The sequence below is a fragment of the Gadus macrocephalus genome, chromosome 4, assembly GCF_031168955.1.
Source record: "Gadus macrocephalus chromosome 4, ASM3116895v1".
Classification (NCBI taxonomy): Eukaryota; Metazoa; Chordata; class Actinopteri; order Gadiformes; family Gadidae; genus Gadus; species Gadus macrocephalus.
The window spans coordinates 12,550,926-12,574,085 of NC_082385.1; the positions used below are offsets into that span (position 1 = coordinate 12,550,926).

The window sequence follows — 23,160 nt, forward strand, 5'->3', positions numbered from 1 at the left end:
GGTTTTTATGTCGTCAATATCATTGGGATGGTCGTTTTTTTTTTTTACAAAACGTTATTAGGTCAAACCGTTATTAGCTCTTCACGCCGGCGTATGTCTACTTAAAACGGATGTGAACTTTGTCCACTAACTGCCGCAAGAGGGCGACACAGTCCATTACAACGACGTTCGTTAAGGAACCCGGCATTTCATAGCCTAGTGTATTCCTGAATTAATGTTTTGTTGTACCATTGTACATTAAAGTGGTTAATTGCATATTGTCAATATAAATCTGTTCTGTAAATTCAACTCTTTAACAGTAGGCTATCTTGTATTCCTTCGACTCATGCCCTACTTCATGAATGTTCCATATATTAGGCTACAAAAGTATTACATATTAACAGACTGTAGTGTTAGGTTAGCTGTCGTCAAGTCATATCACTGTAGGGTAATCTCAACTATTATCTCGTGCTTTGAGGCTGCCATGGAAATGTTGCGTGAAGCCATTAGAAAAAAATGGTTGCCTCTAACACAAAGAATCGATTCTGACTCTTCAGACTACAGATTCTGAATTCAAATACTATTTGAATTCAGAATACAGAGAGGAATTGGCATGAATAGTTCAAAACATAGTTAACCTACATACTTACTAATTTAATCATATTCCAACATGATTTGAAAGTAGACATTTTTTCACCCAGTAACAAAGTTCCTCATGGTGAACTGTAGTGGTATATGGATTTCATTTGTTAGTTGAGGTTCATGACAATTTGTTCTAGGTGGCCCATGCTGGGGTCGGTTGTTTTATTCAAGGGGCCCTATAAGACCATGTTGCGTAGCAATCAACATAGGCCAGGGTATATACCCTTCAGCAAAGAACATTGCAATCATTGACTTGACGTTTGGAAATAATCTACAAATGTTACGAAAGAATCAGACAGGCATCTAGAACTTGATTGGGAACCTGAATTGCGCATATTTATAGTTTCTCTGTATGTTCTGAATTGCACAAAAAAAAAGCATTATAAATCGGAATCATTATTTGCAAAACAATATTCCCTCATAAGTATTTTGAACTCCACATTTAAAGGGTATATGGTGGGAACAAGATTTTTCTAAAAGGCGTACTGGCTCCCCTCAGAACCGCCAGTGTTTCTTTTATCTCATGTATTTAGTGAATCCTCATCCCTCAATGGCAATGTTTCCTATCATTCTCATTCAACTATTTTCGCAAGTTAGCCAACAGCCATGTGTTTATTCCAGAAACAAAAAAACGCTTAGAAGCCGGACAGTCCGACTGAATTTCGGACTTTCTGACTGTCTGACTGACTGACTGTCTGACTGTCAGACAGGGATACCCCGATGCAAGTTGGGTGCTGGAAGCTAGGGGTGAGGGGTAAGGTTGCATAGGTCACGGTAGGCCAGGACCACCCCTCACTTATTGGCCAGGAGTTCTGTGCAGTTTTATGACTGTGAAGTGGCCAGGATTTCACCACACCCATGGGGATTGTAGCACGTCATTTGTGAAAAGAGTTTGGCATGAGGGTCCTAAAAAGAAAAAAAAAACATCTGAGACCATATTTGGAGTGTTGTGAAGTTTCGTTTCCCCCCCCCCCCCCGCCCCTCTCCATGGAGGTGGTCCCTCCCTCCCCCACCCACCACCCGACTGACCCTGTCATTACCGAGAGACAGGTAGGGCTGCCGTTGAAAAACAACCAGCCGCAATGTTGAGATAATTATCTCTAGCCGAGGGGGTCGACAAACAACTCTGCCAGAGCCCTCTGTGTGAACCAGATGAGCAGGTTGGTGCCCCAGGGCGTTTGCATGATACAACGTTGATTTGGAGTGGCGGCCTTATCTTTATCTTCAAACAACCATCCGTACTTCCAAGAACCGATGGTATTGCTGGTTGGATGGCATTGATGGTTTGAATGGGATTGATGGTATTGATGGTGTTGAAAAAGAAAAGGTATATAGAGCTCTGGTCAAAGTAGCTTCAGCAAAGTGACACTGTGAAACTGTGTTTTTCAAATGAAAGTACACATACCCCCAGGGGTACCGGAAGGATTCCAGGGAGTGCTTGGACACTTTCAACAAAAGTTGAGTCCTTCAATTGTCCTAATGTTGGTTATGAACAAGGCTATGGACGATAATGTGGCCATGTCGCAATTTGTTGATTTTGAACATCCCCTTAAAGGCACCCAGTGCAACTTTATGTAAACATTCAATGAAAAATAAACATTCAATTTCTAGTCTTTTTTACACGTAGTAAGTTTCAATAACTCCATACCATTACATATCGACATTCAAGGAGCAAAGATGAGACGTCGTTGTGTGGTGAGAACTGATAGAAAATCGTAAACAACAACAATCGCCGGTGGGGAGAAGCCATTTTTCCATTGACTGGAAGCCTGCTTTATTTATTGTAGGTTACAAAAAATAAAGAAAATGGCGGCATTGTTGTTGTTATCGATTTTGTATCAGTTCTCACCACACAACGACGTCTCATCTTTGCTGCTTAAATGTCGGTATGTAATGGTATGGAGTTATTGAAACATACTACGTGTAAAAAAGACTAGAAATTGAATGTTTATTTTTAAGCCTCGAAAGTTGCACTGGGTGCCTTTAATAAGATTCAATAAAATTTGAATGCTACAATTTTGCTTTGTCTTTCTATTTTTCCACAACCCGTTTAATGTTCATGTTTGGCTGAAAGACTACCATAGAGGTACATTTTCAAACGCTAGTTTGAGCACAACTTGTTTAGTATTCTTGTTATTATTGTTATTACTATTGTTCTTATTATTATTATGGAATGAATTCAAGGAACGCGCAGTGGAGACACAGCGCTGGGACGGACATTCAAGACGTTTGTGGAGGTTTCCGGAAGTTTGTGATGCAGGAATGTACAGTATAGATACATATATAGTATATATATATATGTATATATACTTTATATCTATACATACTTGCATACCTACATACGTTCCTACATACTGTGAATATACACCAATATATGGCACATACATGCATGCATACATCCAAGGCGTATTTCCATACAGTACATGCCGTACATACGTACATGAATACATACATAAATACATACACACATATATACATATGGTACATTCATAGAATACATATACATTTGGTACATTCATACAGCACATCAATTCATACAGTACATACATACATACCTTACATACATAAATACATGAATACATACATACATGAATACATATATAAATATGGTACATTCATAGAGTACATACATACCGTACATACATACATGAATACATACATGGATATATATATCCATATGGTACATACATACATAAATACATGCATGGATATATCCATATGGTACATACATACATGAATACATACATGCATACATACATGCATATATTACATACATATACACATATGGTACATTTATACCGTAAAAACATGCATTCATACCGTACATACATACAGGACATTCGTACATAGATCTAGACATGCTCAGGGCAGTGTTCGCCTGGGTTCTGTTCATGGCCGTGTTAATGGCGGATGAGAGGTTCCTTCTCCCCTGTTCAAAGCCAACATTCCGGTCTTGTTTAAATAAGGCTTGCTTGCCTGGGCGCGGGCGGAGACCCCTCTGGCACTTTGCCCTTTGACCTCAAGTGCATTCCGTATGTAAAGTGAGGAATTCCTCTGAAGTTCAGCTAATGGGGTTGAGTTTTTTTTCCCCTCCTTTGGATTCTGCTCTCGTCAACCAACGGAAGGAAAACCCTGAACCCAAACCAAACTGAATTGAGCGTTGGTCTTGACGTTACAGGGTCGTGCTTTGTGAAAGTGACACATGAGTTTTAATTATTGGTAGTCCATAAGGAAAATCTATGTCTCATAAGCAGATTGTGTATGAGGAACAGTGATCCTCTGGGATCATGAATGATTGATTTAAAGGAAGGGGGAGGGGACTGTGTGTGTGGGGGTGGGGTTGGGCGGGGGGGGGGGGGTGAGGAAGTTAGGTTGGCTAGTTCCTCCATTTTGTTTGTTTCTTTCAACTTCACAGCCCATGTTCTTTTGACAGCCAAAAATGGAAGTCACCTCTGCAATTGATTTTATTACCAATGTCAGTTGTAGTGAAACCAGTCAAGATCCAATTCAAGATTATTTTAAAAGCCATATTTCAGGGGGTTCTATTTTGGTACTCAAGTTACACCAAGGTCTTCAATACCACTTGGGGAGGTATTGACACCGTTCAGAAAGTACAAATGGCACATATTTTTTTGGGATCCTAACTTAAATACGATCCAATCCAGGTGCCTTCCAAAGAGTTGGATTCTTGATGCATGCTCTGTGGATTGTCGTTGAGTTTTTTTTTCTGAATCCAGTTAGTCCTCTCTTTGCGCACGTACGACCATGCTGACGTTTTAATTAGCCTCCGCCAGATGAAAGCGCTGGCAGCGTTTTGCGTTGTAAAACCTATAGAACCAGACACACCCCAGCTCCTGCTTTATGGCCAATGTGTCTCAACGCATGGAACCAGCTTTCTCCTTCTCCTTCTGCCTCTTCTCTTTCTTACCCTTCTCTTCTTCTTCTCCCTCTTCTTTTTCTTTCTCTTCTTCTACCTATTCTTCTTCTTCTTCCTCTTCTCTTTTCTTCTACTTCCTCTTCCTCCTCTTATTCTTCCAATTCTTCTTCTTCCTCTTCTACTTCTACTTCCTATTCTTCTTCATCTTCTTCCCTTTCCCTCTTCTACTTCTTCTTCCTTCTCCTCTTCCTCTACTTCTTCTTCCTCTTCTACCTATTCTTCTTCCTCCTCCTCTTCCTCTTCTTCACCCCCATTCCTCCTGGAAGCTGTGTGTTCTGCTGCTGAACACCATGCCACCCATACAGCTGGAATGTCCCGCTAGATCCATAGAGTCGGGGTCTCCGTGAAGAGGGGGGTGCTGGGGGAGGCTGCCCTCTGCATGGGGCTCAGGGGCGCCTCTGTGCTGGGGGGCCTCCTAACATCAGTCATTGGAGGGGGGGGTAGGGAGAGTACCCCCCCCCCCCCACACACACACACACACACACACACACACACACACAAGGAAACACACCGATCATACACACACCTCTGATGTACTTGTTCGAACCTTAACACAAATGAAAAAGCAATCCATATACTGTTGTTTTAGGAACTTATAGATATCTTGACTTGGATGAACCTTTTCTCAATAGATAGATAGAGAGAGAGAGAGAGAGAGAGAGAGAGAGAGAGAGAGAGAGAGAGAGAGAGAGAGAGAGAGAGAGAGAGAGAGAGAGAGAGAGAGAGAGAGAGAGAGAGAGGGGCTGGTGGTTTGGGCGAGAAGGGTTTGGGGGAGGGAGAAAGGGGGGTGGGGACGAAAAGGGTCAAAGGGTAGAGGAAGAAAGGAGGTGTGTTTCAGATGGTATGGAGGCTGGGAGGTGTGTGAACAATATAGCTACCATGTTGAAAAGAGGCTCCTTTCTCGTGCCCTCTCTCCCTGTCTCTCTCTCTTGCTCTCTCTCTCGTCTGTCTCTCTCTTCTGTCTCTCTCTCCCTTCTGTCTCTACCTCCCTCCCTTGTCTCTCTCTCCCTTCTGTCTGTCTCTGTCTTTCTGTCTTTGTCTCACATTCTCTCTCTCTCTCTCTCTCTCTCTCTCTCTCTCTCTCTCTCTCTCTCTCTCTCTCTCTCTCTCTCTCTCTCTCTCTTTCTCTCCCCCACAATGTTTAGAATCAACACATTCAAAGCTGTTTGTTTGTGGCGCTATTGTTAATTCCCTCCGTCCCCCCTTCCTCCCTCCGCCACCACTTCCCCCCCAGGGTGATTACCAGAATAAAAGTTCAAGATGTCAAGATGGAGTGGCGTTACAATACTTGTCCTTCTCTTTTGTTGCGGTCCCATCTCCACTTTTGCCCTCCCGAAATACACAGTAAGAAGAACCACATGCTAACAGTTTATCCATTTTACTGATATTAGTTTAGGTTGTGAGGGTTGGTATTTTGGCCCCTTTACAAATTCACAAACAGCTCCATGTGTTCTTAACATTTTAGATATTGAACAAAATAAACATGGAATGTGTAATCATGACAACCTTTAGCCATTTATTTGAGTTGTAGCACCTCAACGTTTTACTTGTTGTAGTCCAGAAAAGCATTAATTTCGTTAATTTTTTTTTTACAAAATAGTTTTTCTATTTTACCCCACAAACCCAAACTCTATTGTTTTATGTTTGAGCTCATTAGTTTTAGTTAATTTGTCGCTTACTTTGTGCCGCAGTCAGATGAAGTGTATCAACTACTGCTTCTTTAAAATATCCCAAAATAGCTGAAAATTACAATAAACTTAACAAAATACAGCTTTAAATAACCAAATTAAATTGTTACTTTTCTTGCCATTACACATGTAGGAATGAAAAGGACCTAAGGAGAAGAACTGGTTTGCTATCATTTTAACATTAATAGGAATAAATTGCAATTTGGCAATGGCCAAATTACATTCATGTATTACTCATTTGAATCGTATAAATTCTTACTTACGAAATATATTTTGAAATTATGCATTTAATGTTTAGAAACACAAAGAGCCAATTAGAACAAGTTTAATCAATTCATGTCAAGTATCAATATATTTGCATTTGTAATGAAGGTCTATCTTTTATTGTAATACCATATATGATTCTTAACATAATGAAATAAATTATGTATCTTTCAATTATTTCTGCATATTATTTAATTAAACTAGTTGCAGCAAGTTGCATATAATGAATTTGTACTGTTAAATTAAACAACCAACTCCTAGTGGGTCCCTGTTACAAGTTCACACGATTCAGTCATTAATTAATTTCTTTGGTGGTAAATTACATTTAAATAAAGCATGACATTGGCCCCCCCCATAATAATTAAATGGTCTATAAGGATAATATTGAGAGCTATTTTGCGTCTTTTGAAGTTTCCATGCAGGACATTTAAGGGCCTATTGAGATATAGTAGGATATGTTAAAGTCACTTGGCTCTTCTGCTGTCTATCATGGAGTGATAATGTGGATAATAGTGTGTCTTAAAATAATTATGTTAGGCCTAGGTAATAACCTTTGTTATCAAATGTAAATAAATGGTCAGCTCTTCTCCAGTAGTCCTTAGTACCGCTGAAAGAGTGAGTATGCACTGATGATACCAAAACCAAATCAGTTACACAAATGATCCACCATCACACAGTGGTTTTGAAATACTAGCTAATAGCTTATAGTCAGCCGACACTCAAATGTTTAAATGAAGTGTATGAAAGTCAACACCAATAGTTAATGGGGGGTGGGGGGTGGGGGGGATTAATCTACCCTGAATTCATCATGGCCCCCCCGCCTTAATAGATCAAACATATTTTGCCGACTGGCTGAACAATCAGATCTCTTCTGGCCAGGGGTGGGATGGTTGGATTGTGCGGGTTGTGTGTGTGTGCGTGTGTGTGTGTGTGTGTGTGTGTGTGTGTGTGTGTGTGTGTGTGTGTGTGTGTGTGTGTGTGTGTGTGTGTGTGTGTGTGTGTGTGTGTGTGTGTGTGTGTGTGTGTGTGTGTGTGTGTGTGTGTGGCCTGAAGAGTGGGCCCTCTCCCTCTGGACAATGCTATTATTTCAGCTCCCCTGACCAGGAATGCCAGATTTCACAGCCCGCTACTCTTGTCTGCGTGTCAATCAAAACCTCGCCCTGAGAGACCGCCTCCGCTGCTGTCCACAAAACGCCATCAAAGTGTCCAAAGGATCCATTGATTAATCACGGATCGCTGCTGTTTGAGTAGGACTCCAACAAAACTAAGACTATAACAGGTGCCGGTCAGACTGCGCGCCAAATGACACCAAGAAGTGGAATTGAATGGCTTTATGTGGACATTGCTGGTACGGACATTGCTAATCGTGTGCACATATAGGCTCACATGGTGCAACTATGTGTCGAAGCAAAAATGAATTGCTGACGAATCGGTAGCACAACACACAATGTGGTTTTGGACTTATCCATTTGAAATATGGAAGAGACTGTCGATGTGTTAAGTAAATCGTTTCGAAATCGCGGCGAATGTCTTGGGTAACAGCTCCAGTTGCATTCAAGAGTCTCTGGGCTGAAAAATAGGATATAATACAAACCCTCTGGTAGCCACCCAGACAAATAATTTCCTCTTACAAAAGCGCAAAGTAAATTGTCGGGCAAAACAGGGGATATGGTTGCCTCAAAGTGAACAGATGACGAGAAATTTGTGAATGGAAGACAGTTAATCAGGCATTCAGTGTGCGATGACGCTCGCAATGCGACCAATCGTGTGTCCCTTGAACATGTTGAACAGGCTGAAACCAAACCAATAGCTTATCATATAGCAAAGACTAGCGCAGGAAGAGGCCAATCAGCGGGAGGCATGCAAACCAGGAATGTGCTCCAGCAGCCTCTGAATGTCAAGTAGTCAAAGATGGAGTCCGGATCTAGAAGGCCGTGAGGTTGTGCATGAAGATTGGCGATTTTATCTTCCAGCTCTGCAGAAATGATTGTAAACGTTCCCCTCCTGGGGAAGACGAAGGCGTGAATTCAGAACCAGCGGACCGTTGTGTGTGGTTTGTGGAGAGGATTTGTTTTCTTGTTTTATGTGTAACTTTTCCTTCTTCTCTTTTTTTTCTCCGCCTGTAACAAATTGTCCCTCCCTTGGCGAGGTTACTATTCATGCTTTCGGGGGGCCACTCGGAGTTGCATTCGTAAGTTCGACGACGAAGTTTAAATTATTATTCGACTTAATAGGAAAAAACAACCGAAATGGTCTTGCCTCAAACGTGTGCGATGCGCATTTTCACGTTTTTACCGTTAAACTTAAAACGATTTAACGAAACGTTCGACAGAACGCCGTGCAAATCTTCGCGTGGCGTTTACATCGCCTAATTGTAATCTCGCGAGTTGAATGCACGGCAGCTATTTTATTTGATGTTTCTCCTCTCGTGCGATCTAACAAGTCGTCGCTACTCGGCCGCGGACGTCTCGCGGAGGAGCGCCTCAGACGTGCGGAGGCTTCCAGGCCTAACCTATAGATTTGTGATATGGCGGAGAAAACGTAAAGGCTCCAGATCGAGAGGACGATACAGAGACCACTCTGTTCCGAGCAACCGTTTCGACCATGCTCGGTAATGTCTACATTATCCAGAGATGCTTGTAGGATATTTCCGATGCATTATTGATGTGTTATAACGCAAAGTTGGAAAAGCCTTGGTCTGTCTATGCAAGGTTTAATGAAGTAATGGCACTTGAATTGGAATGCATATATTGTTTTAAGTTTTTTATTTAATGCACCGTAGGCTCTTTCATTTGATTTGTTCACACGCTGTGTTAAGAATGAGTTAATACCCGATTCTCCTTTTTAATAAGCCATAATGCGTGTTTTGTCTTGGCCTAACTGCCCTATAGGCTGCAAAACGTTTGGAAAATATCCCCCATTTTGATCCGCCCATTTCCTCCTCTATAGGCTCCTATACGATATCCTGTTCTCTTTGGGTGATCACAACTTGCCTCCAAATTGCTAAGTGGATCGAAATAACTTGTGAGATTAATTTGTAAAGGAACCTTAGTAAGCCTGTTAAATGTGGAAGTCATGGATGTTGAAGTCGTGGATCTGTCAGCCGTTACGGTGGATTTGTTTCGGATGCAGGTTAACAGCCACGATACCAGTCAACTGTGTAGGCTACAAAGTTTTAATTTGCTAAAACTCGATTGAACTCTTATGCTTAAATTATAATTATTATCCTTCTGTAAAATTATATAAATATAGATCTCTCCAACTAGGAAAAAAATAATTACTCGAGTATAGATAAGCAGGGACCTACACGTCACGGACCTAGATTTGTCTACGACGTTTTGGATGCATCCTCCGTTATTTTTCATATTTCAAAATCAAAGCACACTGTTCATTGGAGCTTTTAATTGCCTGGTAATTTGACCCAGCATCACCATAAGCTAACGTAGCGCTGACACGAGACGTAGTGAGGACAGAAGGGGTGCAGGAGAAGCTAAGGGAGTCGTCATGTTGTCGTCCTCTGCCCTTTTCCTCTTGCACTACTGGACGTTGAGATGAGTAGTGCAATATTAAAAGGGCATTGGCTGATGAAACTGAGACACACATACACAAACACCTCTCTTACTTCCTGCTGCACACACATACACTTACATCAGGCAGCACACACATAGGGCCAAGACCTGTAAGGATTTTATTGTTTAAATGTATATACAACTGTGTACTCTCTCTCTCTCTCTCTCTCTCTCTCTCTCTCTCTCTCTCTCTCTCTCTCTCTCTCTCTCTCTCTCTCTCTCTCTCTCTCTCTCTCTCTCTCTCTCTCTCTCTCTCTCTCTCTCTCTCTCTCCTTATTGCAAAAGGTAACTGATCTCTAGGTTAAAAGCAGCTGGTTTAAAACGTTGCTCTCATCTGCAAAAATGTCTGAATTTGAATAATGATTGACAGGACTTCAAACCCTGTAAACATATATGTTTTACTTCAACCATTTCGCAAAGCAGACATTTTTTATGGTAAAGCAAAAGACAACCACTAAGAAACATACTCATTCCTATTTTTTTTAATACGTTTAAACATTTCATGATTGTCCCCTCATTGGAATGTGTGTGTGCAAGCATGTGCACGTGTGCTTCTGTGTGTGTGAGCGTGTGTGTGTAGAGCGTAGCTTATGTAAATGATTTTAGCATGGGCCATGGAGAATGGCTGCATGGCCGTGTGCTGACACATGCTGAGGTCAGGTGCTTTGACAATGTTGCACTACTGTACCATCTATTCTAGCAGTGCAATAGTATTGTCATAGCATTTAGCCTCAGCACTCAAACCCACCCCCTGTATAACACCACGGAAACGGTTTGGGCCAGAGAAGGACTTTTGTTTATAAATTTCGTTAAACAAATTAAGTAGAAGTCATATGTCGTAACAATATGTACTGTTTATGTGTAACACGTCAGGCACGGCAGGCACACCAACAGTAAAATGTAGAACAAAGTATAAGAAAATCCAGGCAAAAATCGGTTAGTGTAATTATAATACTCGAATTTGACTCCATATTAATATTTTCGGTTGCCTTCAATTCTCTGTCGTCTTATCGTTATTTGTGTTGTGTGTGAACATTGTCTGTAATAGTAGAGAGACGGTAGAAGAGTAAAGAGTGAAAGATGTGTTAGCATCCTCATGGTGGCCGTCGGGGGAGGGGCCCTTGGTAGGAATGTAGGGAGCAGCCCCCCACCACACACACACACACACACACACACACACACACACACACACACACACACAGTCTCTCTTTGAATCTCTCGTCTCCTCTTTTCGCCTCTCTCTCTCTCTGTCTCTCTGTCTCTCTGTCTCTCTCTCTCTCTCTCTCTCTCTCTCTCTCTCTCTCACACTCACACTCACACTCACACTCACACTCACACTCACACAAACACACTGTCTGGTTTACTATAGTAGGAAGCTACAGTTTATTGTTGACGTTGTATCGGGTTAAAAAAATGTCTAGATAATGCAGGCTTTGTCAAAAAGTAATATATAAAAAGAAAAGAGCTAACACATTTTTGGCAACAGTTGTGTCACAGATGATGTGTTTTAACATTTGGTTTTGAGTACTCTTATTCGGGTGTGCATATGGTGTCTCTGAAGCGCATCCACCAGGAAGCTTAGAATAGTGAGAGGTGACTCACAGAAAGTCGTGTGTTTGATCCCCATGTCCGTGGCAGACAACATGGTGTCGCTAAGCTAACTCAAAAGCCACTTGACTGTGTGAAATTCTCCCAGAGAGAAGAACGTGACTTGTTTAGGCTTGCTTGCAATGCTTTCTGGGAAATCCTGGAATGTGAGGAATTGGGGGAGGGGAGGGGAGGGGGGGCAGACATCTGACGGGGGAAGAGCTACGAGTCACAGCAACATATCTAGTATAGCACTTCTGGAAGAATTTAAAACAGAGCATCACTTTACACTAAGCTGCAGAAAATGAGCTCATGAGGTAATGAGAACCAGCCTTCAGGAAATATGCAGAACGTACATTCCAGCAGGTCCACGTATAACACACAGATTGTTCTTACATTCATGGTTGAGTTTTTTTTTTTTTTGGAGGGGATATTGTGTGGGTTAAGGCTTGAGGTTGTGTGTTCAGCTAAATGAACTGGTGGTTATTTGTTCAAATCGAATGTTTCAATATTTGCATGGAATTATTCTGTATACTCCCTGAAACTCGATTTTTCAATAAAGAGTTTGTATGTTTTATTAAATTGCCTCACTGTGGTTTTCTTGACAGTTACAAAAACTTAATACAAATTTCCTGTTTGGTAGGAAATATAATAATCATATAAATATGAAGATATTAATCAAAAAAATGCATAGAAATCGTAACCTAATTACAACTAAATACAGCCTCATCAGCATTAACTCTGTTCAAATGCAAAACACAGCTTTTCTTCATTAGTCTCAGATTTTTAAGATTAAGTTGCTTTTATCTTAGTATATCTTTCCAATAATAAAACAAGTGGTATTGGTGGATGGTTGTTACGTTACTTAGAGTGAACTTTTATAGTGTGAAAAAAACGGAACTATTCTTGACGCATCTGTAGCACACAAACCAATATTTCCAGTGAGAGAACACGTCCCAACTTAATGAACCCTCCCCACCCGTGATTGTAATGATCCAGATCCGAGGTGTGATGCAGGAACCGGTGAACGGCGAATTAGTCCGTTTATCCAACGACGTTTCTTGAGTGGCGCAACGTTCTGCGGACGAGACTGGGAACAAGCTGTAGGCCTTTACATGAACATCAATGCATCCATTATAGCCTACAGCGGACACCCCTGGCCCCACACCGAGTTACCTGTTCTGTCCTGTGCGACAGGTTCTCAGTATAGAGAAACAAGGTGCGCAACTTACAAGAGAAGGAGATAAAAAGAGATACAGTGTGTGTTTGTCGAGTTGTGTGTGTGTTGGTTGAGAATTATTGCAGCGACCTTCGGTTTTGTGCCACGATGACGTCTACTTGGTGCTACTCAGCATAGCGGCTACAAGGCATTTCAGTATGAACATCGTGGAGCATGTCGTTTTATTCTTAATATATCAAATTACCAGTCCACTTAGGGCACTTCAGTTTTCTGTTTTTTCTTTACTGTTTACTGTAATGGACTTTGATGGCAACTGCTTTCACCGTCAAATGAATAAGTCTTATACATAAAATAAGATATAGTAGGCTACTATGCATCATTGGTTTTCTGTTGGCGACACTCCGCCATTTTGAGAGTAGGCTACTCAGAGTAGGCTACTAATCTCGTCCTCTTTGACTCATCACGCAAGATAAAAACTTTGGCAGTTTCGAATACAAAAATGTCAAATATTAATATCAGGACAAATAATTTCAGGATTAATTACATAACAATGACCAAAACACTTTTATTACCATTAATCCTAATAATGATTTATATAATTTCTATGAATGATTTTTTTTATCATTCTTATGATACTTCAAAAATGGAGGCGATCATTGCAATAAGACGTCACAATATTCCAACCCTTATGGGGAAACATGACTTATACTCCTGCATGGTTGAACAGTGCCCCCTAATGGTCAGGATATATAACACATAAGCCTTAATGTATAGCGCTCATTAAAGGATTAGCTGCGTATCTCCATAGACGCTTCAACCTGTCATAGGGCCTACCACCGACCAGGCCATGCAGGGGTGAAGCAATGTAAATCTGATCAGCCAACCAAGCCATACCACGTTCAAACGGATCTAGTCTTTTGGTTAGAGAATTCCACTCCCAGCCCAAATATTCTGTTTGTATTCTGAGATAATTTGAGAGAATCATTGTGTGTGTGTGTGTGTGTGTGTGTGTGTGTGTGTGTGTGTGTGTGTGTGTGTGTGTGTGTGTGTGTGTGTGTGTGTGTGTGTGTGTGTGTGTGTGTGTGTGTGTGTGTGTGTGTGTGTGTGTGTGTGTGTGTTTATATTCTAACAATTACGTGTCCTACATGACATCATTACGTTAGGTTTCCATGGAGACCATCCTCGCCTGGCGACTCCAGACACACACTTATGTCTCGAATGTAGGTGAATCGAGAACAGAATAACACGGTTATAACAGCAATGTAGGATAAAGGATAAATTACGGGAATAATAATTACAACCAAAAGAAAGACAAAATCAAACTGATTGAATACAAATTAAAAAATGCTTTAAAAGAAAAAAAATAGTACAATGGGATTCCATGTGTTGTTGGCTTAGAGGTCAATAATAAATTTTTATTGAAATACATTATTAAATCACCCAGCAAAAAGAACAATACAATACTAATCATATGTAAATACATGTTGAAAAGCCATGGAATCGATCTCCTTTGGAATATATGTACATATATATATATATATATATATATATATATATATATATGTAATAAATACACACAATGTAATGTATGTATACACACACACACGCATACACACACACACACACACACATATATATATATATATATTACATTCCACACGGTATAAATAGTGTAAACATGATATACATACGAATATGTATCCAGCAGGTGGCACAATAAGTTAACTTTAAATAGCGAATACAGCAAGTTCACCTCACTCCTCGGAGCCTTCTGTACTGCTCTGCTCGCTGGTCTTAAGAGAGCAGAAGAAAATAAGTTAATAAATGTTGAACTATTAATTATTGGTACTTAAATGGACACTTTAATCCAAAGGATTATGGATTCATAGTGAATTCAGAGTCTTTCTCACACATTAATAAACCAACTGGGACCCAGGAACCAGAAGAGGGGCTCAGGGTTGGTCTCACCTTGTCGGAGCAGCTCTTGCGGATGTAGTTGGTGAGGGCGATCTGTACTGCAGGGGAGTCACCCTGGGGCTTCACTAAACACTCATGCGGCATCTGAAAGAATCCATCAATGCATTGTGTACTTTTGTATCGATCGTGTGAATCTATCAGGGCTGTGTTGACACAAGGAAAAATCCAGTGTTAAAAAAATGGTTTTAGAATCTGGATTGTAAACCCAATCTGTTAACCAAAAGGCACAATGTGCCCAGAACCTTTGAAGACAGAAAACATCTCATTTAAAAAAAAAAAATGCTGCTGAATGAAGATGAAGAACCAAACAGGGCCGCCAGGGAGGGGGCACTGACCAGGACGGGTGGGGCCATGAACAGGTAGCTGAAGGGGTAGTGTAGCAGGTTCATGCAGCTGGAGGAGTACAGGTCTGCGTACCGCATCAGCTGATTGGCAAACAGAGTCTGTCTGCAGCCGCTGCGCAGCAGGCTTCCCATCTGCCTGTAGGACGAGTCCATCTTGTGGGTCACCACCTGCGATAGGACGGTAGGAAACCAAGGGGGAGGAAACGAGTGGCTGAACCGGGTTTGATCACCGATGTCCGAGGCCTATCTGAGGGCATGCTGTAGCCGCAAGCCTACCTGATCTACCTGTCTACCTACCCTACCTGCTCCTTAATGCTATTTCAACTTAATGTAAGATGCTCTAGATAAGCAAGAAGTAAATAGCTGTGGTGCTATTTAGTGCATAGTAATCACACTTCAAACAAGCAAACCTTCTGTTTTCAAAAGGAGGCTTAGTTGTGTGTCTGGTATCCGATTAAATGCCTTTGAGGTAAGTATATAATTAGGAGTTTGGAGTAGGAAGATAACAGCTTGCAAGAAACTGCATGTTTCAGGCTGTCTAGCTGGAATTGTTTCTCAAAGGATCACTGAATCCACATCCTTGCTTAACATTTACTCCTGAGATTGTTTTCAGATGGTTAACCCAGATATCTGCCAAGAAGTATTAACGGTGCAATAGGTAAGATTTAAGGGCTTTTGTTTAAGTGTATTTTGTGTTAGAAATGGGAGTGCCATCCATCAGCTCTAGGTGAGTGACACGCACTGTGAGAATATCTGTTCAAACATACCTTCACCCGGGTCTGAATGAAGCTGATGTCCGGGCGTTCTGTGCTGCCGCTGTCCAGATGCCTGAAAAATAAAAATGGAAATCCCACAGAGATACGTGTGTGACCCATGTGAGTTATTTCAAGATCCACTGAACAGGTCAGACATATCCTCATGGACTCACTTATAGAGCTCAGCCAGGTAGATGTCTAGATGCTTCAGCTCTTCAAACAGATCTGGAGGAAAAGACGGGCCGACGGACAGACGGACAGACAGAGAATTATTATTATAGATTGACAGACAGACAGAATGACAGACAGGTCAGACGGATGGACAGACATTCAGATAGACCCATCAGTCAGACACACAAACATACATGCAAAACAACAGACAAGCAGGCACAGACAGACAGACAAATCGACAAACAGGCAGGCAGACAGACTCAAAAAAACAAAAAGCGACAGACGGTTATACAGAACCAATCAATCTCACGTCAGATAAAGCATCCAAGGTGTGATGATGATGAGCATGAGGATGACAAAGGGGTTGTTCTGCCTCACCTCTCTTGTCCTTCCACACCTTCAGCTCGTCAATGAGCTCGGGGACCACCAGGAAGGTCTTCCAGCCCTGACGTTTCTTAGACTTCAGGATGTCCCCGAAGATGTGGTCTCCCACATAGAGGATGTCCTCGCCCTTCATGTCCAGCAGGTCAATGATGATGTCCGATGAGCCTGTGTGCAGGTGAACACACGTAGGGGATTAGGATAGAATGCACTATTCTTAGTTGATTTAATTTGTAATTTGATGACAATTCCCTACAGTCCAGTGAATGCATAATTATTTGCTTGATTTATTCTCTCGGTAGATAATCAAAGTAAGACTTGGCTGCAGATGTATGACATCATTTTGGTCTGTGAAGTTCCCATTATTTATTTATTTTGCTTATTATACATGGACACACACACACACACACACACACACACACACACACACACACACACACACACACTCACAGACAGAAAGACACACAGACATACACATACACACACACACACACACACACACACACACACACACACACACACACACACACACACACACACACACACACACACACACACACACACACACACACACACAAACCTCCGGAGTACACAGTTCCATGTTGAAGGTCCCCAGTGTAAGTCCCAATATGGAGCATCCCATTGTCCTGAGGACCAGAACAGAGATAAGAGTTTGCATGAAACAGTTTCTTAGTACCTGATGCTAATTGGTCAACAACGTTCCAAAGTGTGCATTCTTTTTTAATAATGGGACTCTTGCCTTTTAACAGTTTTGAAACAATGCGCTTCAAATCAAACATCAACTAAAGGCAAATGGAACAATCCACCAGATGTTTCCTTGAAAACGCAAAAACAAGCTGCTCAAAGCACCATGGAAGAATATTCTAATTTCAGCTGATTAAGCCGATAACAACAATAAGGCTATAGATTAAAGTAACCCATTTGTAATCATTTGATGGTAAGTGCAGTACAAGCGGTATAAACTACTCCAGTGGGGCCCGTTATAACAGAATGTTCTTCGGTAGTGGTAATCAAAGCCTGTTGTGGCTCCTTCTTTACGTATCTCCAACCTCAGCTTACGTCTCCAACAGCAGCAGAGTGAAACCTCCATACCGTGTTCACTTGTCTCAGCAAGGTGCCCTCTGCGAAGAACAGGGGCTTCCCCGTATCCACCACGATGAGGTCGAAGAACGAACGCCAGTTTTTTTTGGGACTACCAGGCTGGAAGGAAGATTGTCCACATGAGATTCAGGGTAGCTCTTCGAAAGCATGCCGATGAAAGTTAGCCTACTTTGCAGAACACTTTTCACTTTTACCTTTGTGTCATTTTCCAGCAAGTATGTCATTATGGCCTTGGGGAAAGAGCCATCTTAAAATGTTAATCTTTGTATTTAATAAATCGAATTTGAGAGATTTGGGGATTTATGTAGATACTTTTGGGAACCTACCTCAGTGTATCCATAGTCACTATTGGTGGCCAGAAATACTTTGGCTACCTCCCTTATTCTCGACAAAAGTATTGGAATTCTTGGCTGTAAGAAGGGAACCGAGTCGGAAAGCCAATTTATATTAGACAAAAATGTAATCTAGAATCTACAAGCACCTCACATCTACGTGGAAAAGTATCAAACACCTATAGCTATGTTTATCTTAAACTTACATCTTTAATAACAAATTTATCCAGATTCTTCAGGGTCCTCTCCTTCAGAATGCCCTGTGTGAACACAAACAAACATTAAAACATAAACCGTATTACATGCAGGTTTTGATCAAATAAATGCAAAATGAATCAGAAAGTTTCTGATTTCAAGAAGCAAATGATTTGATTTCATACCGTTTCATGAATATGGTCCATGGCATCTCTCACATCATGAAATATAGTTCTGAAGGACATGAAGAGGTCTCCGTGCTGGAAACCCGTTAGTTGGCTGAAGCATATTTTCCAACATATGTTATTGTTATGTTTGATAAACTACTACTTTAATTAATATTAATATGGATGTAAAGAGTATAAAATAAGGTACATACTCACTTTGTGTATCTCTTTGCTCGGGTGAAGAATCCTACCAGGCAAGCATAGAGATACGTCTCTGTAGCATCAATGTAGAAATGTGATAGTGAGTTACTTTCATTAAAGCTGCACTATGTACATTTTCCCTCTAGCAGCCTCTAGGGGCTTGAATTGTAGCTTCAGTTATCGCTAGATGACGTTCAGAGTAATTTTCTTAAAGGTTGGGTATGAGATTTGCGAAACGCCAGCAGATTTTGAAAATACACAACTCAAATGGTCCTACCCCCTCTCCTTCAACGCTGACTCTGACTCCACCCATTCCAAGTAAATGGACGCGCAATCATGCACAAGCGAAAACAGATAAGCGAGAGCGAGCCATTAGCTAGTTAGCTAGCTCCAGTAGCTACCGCAGGATAACAACAAACAGAAGCTTGCTCTGGGTCACGAGTTTTGAGTACGTGCACGAAGGGGTCACGCGCGGGGAGCAGGGGAGGGGGAGTGCAGTACGACCGTTTGATTGACGTACTTACTGTCCAATGCCACTCGGTGGGTCTGGAAATCATTGGCTGGAGTTTTTCGAGCCCTGCCCGTTCCACAGATGATTGACTTGTTTAATTTTCATGTCAGTACTTCTAACTCAGTGGCTGTAAGTGGGTTATGATAAGGATTTCAAGTAATTTTGCCAAAATGGCCAAAAAGGAGAATTCCATACCCAACCTTTAAGGGGGGTTGGGGGGACAACAGAATTTTTGGGAAGAAATCCCAATAAAAAATCTATTAACATATTGAAAGTCATTCTCTAGATTTGTTATAATTAATTCAGTTAAAGCTGCAATCAGCAGTTTGGCCGATCCTCTGTTTTGATTAAATTGTGTTTTGATTTAGTCTCATGGTTCTCATGTATTTGTTTATAGGGGCCATTGCTATTGAAGCTAATGTACAAGAATAATGAGACTCAATCAAAACACAATTTAATCAAAACAGTTGATCGGCAAAATTGCTGATTGCAGCTTTAATTGTGGAGATGAGCCCAAACAATAGCTACATTATAAGTTCCATTCCAAAGATTGATTGTTTTTCACAGATCTTCTTAAATGGCCGAAGGGGTGCAGGTGTTTACCTGAGAGATTGAAGAGAGTGTTAAGGGTATAGAAGCGATCGATGTCGCCTCTCTGAATGAACTCGTTAGGGTAGTAGTCCTTAATGGCCTCTCTGGGACACAAACATGAACACAATCAGCACAATACCCGTCATTTATAAGAACTACAGAGTGGATTGTATAAAGAAGAATGGGATAATCCTTCTTTTTACATTTACATTTTATTTTAATTAAACTATTTAATGGCACTTAGCCAATAACAAACATAAGCGTGTGCGTACAACTTAAAGATCTTATTATTTTAATATCTGTGACAGTTCGGGCCCTATCCCTTTTGTCTCCCTTGTCTTTGTCTATTGTTTGGTATCTTTGAGAAAAATATACATGAAGAAAACATGAAATTGTTCATGTATTTTACATGAAGTGCAGCCAAACAACAAAGAATTCAGGACACGGATGGCTGGAACATGAAAGGCTCAGTCTCCAGACTTTGCGTCCCTACCGTGTACATGCCGTGAACCTGTGAACAATGTCAGCCCCTTAAAAGGGTTACCCCCTGCGGATAAGCTGGGATGCAACACATCTGTCCTCTGCTTATTGAAACTGAACTGATAGGGCGTTAGCAGGGCAGCCGGCTGCCCTACAGGCCACGAATGAAAATAAGGGAGGTCTAGTTGACATTTTAATGGCACAAAGTACAGCGCTGGGTGACCTGGGATAACTTACCTGGGAAGGAAGTTAAAGCCGTGACTGCAGAGTAGAACGTTTCCGTTTGAATCTACTTTGAGCAGGTTTCCGTAGTTGGTGTCAAACACTAGACCACTATGAGACAGAACGAAGACAATTGGTTGACGAGCTCATATTGAAATGAGACAGCTGTATGTGCAGTGTGTGTGGTTGATGTCTGGTTTTGAGCAGCCTCACATGGCCCGTGTCAGATTGATTAGACTCTGGGGCTGGGTGAGGCCGAACACCTGTAGTGCATTAGACAATCCTGCACTGGTTAAACCAGGAGTCACCACTCAAACTCGGGAGATCCAGGACATGGCAGCATGAAACACCTGCTCTGCAAGATTCCAACGAGATCTGAGAACTGTACATTAAACCAGTTTTTTCACATCCTCAACCTGTCTCGGTGTCAGCGGTGCCCATTGAAGCCTCCTAGGTGGCATATGGAAGGGATAAGTGCTACAATTTCATAACAGAAGATTGGGTGGAAATGAGTGCACCATAAATGTCTAATTTGATAGGCACTTGACGATTATTTATTCATTCAAGCAGACACTTTTTTCCCACGGAGACTTATATTCAAGTCATTAAGGAGCAGGTTGGCTTATGCCTCTTTCCTATTTTACACTGTGGGCATGAAAATCCACCCTGTGACCAACCTCTAGAGGTTTTTTCAGCCCAGAACCAATAATACACTGATTGGTCACCACCCACAAGACCGTCCCGACGCAGGAAGCGCGTAAAGGCCTTGAGTAGCACGGACATGGAAGGGCTGAACTCACCGCGTTGGGAAGCTGGGGTCATACTTGAAGCGCACAAGTTCGTGAGGATAGCCGACGGACACCAATCTGTCCCTGATCAGCTCAAAGCCCATACTCTCGAAGTCAGGAGATTTATACACTGCACACACACACACACACACGCACACACACGAAACACACACGAACACAAACGCACACATGTACACATACACAAATATATACACAAAAATACAGACCCCCACAGGCACACACACACACACACACACGCAAACACACGCACACAAACACACACACACACACACACACACACACACACACACACACACACACACACACACACACACACACACAGACAGACAGACAGACAGACAGACAGACAGACAGACAGACAGACAGACAGACAGACAGACAGACAGACAGACAGACAGACAGACAGACAGACAGACAGACAGTGGAAAGCATCACAGGTAAGATAAACTTGGAAAGGGTTGCGTGTTTTCAGACGTACGTAGGGGAGCAGACGTACTTGCCAAGGTGTAATCCATGTCGAAGCCAAAACACTTTATGCTCTCCAGCGTCAGATTTCTGTTGACAAACACCCTGGAAACAAACAAGGAGCACACATGCCAACTCTGAAACTATGATCTCATGTCCCCTGACATATTATGCATTCAAAAACAAAAGGGTTTCCCTCATTGCAAACGTGCATCTTATGATCTACAGACATTTTGTTATAGTGGTGACACTGAACCCAAATGGGCGGGCATTGCACTTAAGGTTCAACGCTTAAGACCTCCTTAACTCTATTCAGACCGTATTGTTTGATACTATATAAAATATACTATCTCCACTTAAGAGCTATAGGTCCTAGTCTACTAGTTAATAATAGTCCTAGTCTACTGGTGATTGGGTAATAGTCCTAATCTACTAGTTTGTAATAGTCGAGTCTACTAGTGAGTAATAGTCCTAGTCTACCAGTGAGTAATAGTCCTAGTCTACTAGTGAGCCATATTCCTAGTCTACTAGTAAGTAATATTCCTAGTCTACTAGTAAGTAATATTCCTAGTCTACTAGTGAGTGTTAGTCCTAGTCTACTAGTGAGCCATATTCCTAGTCTACTAGTTAGTTATAGTCCTAGTCTACTAGTGAGTAATAGTCCTAGTCTATTAGTGAGTCACAGTCCTAGTCTACTAGTTAGTAATAGTCCATGTCTACTTGTTAGTAGGAGGCTAAAAATCTAAATTCAGAATCGTCTATCCTCCTTATTAATCACTAGCTCGCTAGGATATTTCAGTTACTTTTCTTTTATCAATTCTAGGTTTGGGACTTGGAAGGGTTTAGATTGGACGCCCATGGAGGGAGGTCTGCAAAGGTAGACCCATACCCTGCATGGGTATGGGTAGCCTCGTGACACATTCCTAGCCCTGTGGATTTGGTTTCTCTGAATAATTCACACAGTCTCTTGTTGAGTTGACATCTTGCTCAACACATCAATGGCAATCATTTTTTAAGCCAACAAGAGATAGAGTTCAATAGTTCATGTTCAACAGGTACACACTCAATAGATGTTTCATTAGCTTTGGAGACTTATCAACACGGTTGTGTGCAGTTTATCTATTACCATTTGCCAGAGGCATTTGGGTACATGAAATCGCACATTTCGGTTTCATTGTATTCATCGTGGATAGGCCTATAAATAAATAAAAGGACGATCTTATGCAGGTCTCTATAGCCTGATTCATGCATTACACCGTGAGTGGCTTACGTTTGATGTAGGGCTCTGTGTGGTTTAGTGCCATGTGGGATGATTTGCGGATCGTCCAGCTCTGAACTCTCTTCCAGCAGCCGCGGGATTCCTCCCACAGTTTCGGAGTTGAAAAGTTCCATCTGTCGTCTGCGATCGCCCCTCCAGTGTGGCCAGGCATTCGCGACTTTGACGTTTGGCACTTTTATAATCGACGTCGTTTCGTTTTGCTGGTGGTTCCCTGACGACACACGCACGGGGTTACACCCCATGTGAAACTCTCATCTACATTTGCTCTGAAGCACGCTCATCGCCTCACTTCAACCCCCAGATTATGTTATC

The 23,160-nt window shown here is 41.7% G+C and overlaps 1 protein-coding gene across 2 annotated transcripts; it reads right to left on the minus strand.

Annotated features, from left to right (window-relative positions):
* Positions 1–14,230: 14,230 nt before the first annotated feature.
* Positions 14,231–23,131, minus strand: nt5c2l1 (5'-nucleotidase, cytosolic II, like 1). Of its 2 annotated transcripts, none has more exons than XR_009525379.1 (18): positions 22,840–23,131; positions 21,601–21,674; positions 21,096–21,213; positions 20,311–20,406; positions 19,606–19,697; positions 18,507–18,564; positions 18,309–18,402; positions 18,135–18,188; positions 17,923–18,006; positions 17,791–17,826; positions 17,588–17,695; positions 17,055–17,121; positions 16,472–16,642; positions 16,096–16,147; positions 15,935–15,995; positions 15,241–15,335; positions 14,815–14,907; positions 14,231–14,639 (listed from the first exon to the last, which is right to left on the minus strand). XR_009525379.1 is itself a non-coding variant. In XM_060050296.1 (18 exons), the coding sequence occupies exons 1-18, from the start codon at positions 23,088–23,090 to the stop codon at positions 14,601–14,603; spliced, it is 1,725 nt and encodes a 574-aa protein (XP_059906279.1). In that variant the 5' UTR covers positions 23,091–23,128; the 3' UTR covers positions 14,231–14,600. The 2 variants fall into 2 exon arrangements, 1 of the variants encoding a protein (XP_059906279.1); XM_060050296.1 differs by having other exon boundaries at positions 15,159–15,335; positions 22,840–23,128.
* Between the last annotated feature and the right edge of the window lie 29 nt (positions 23,132–23,160).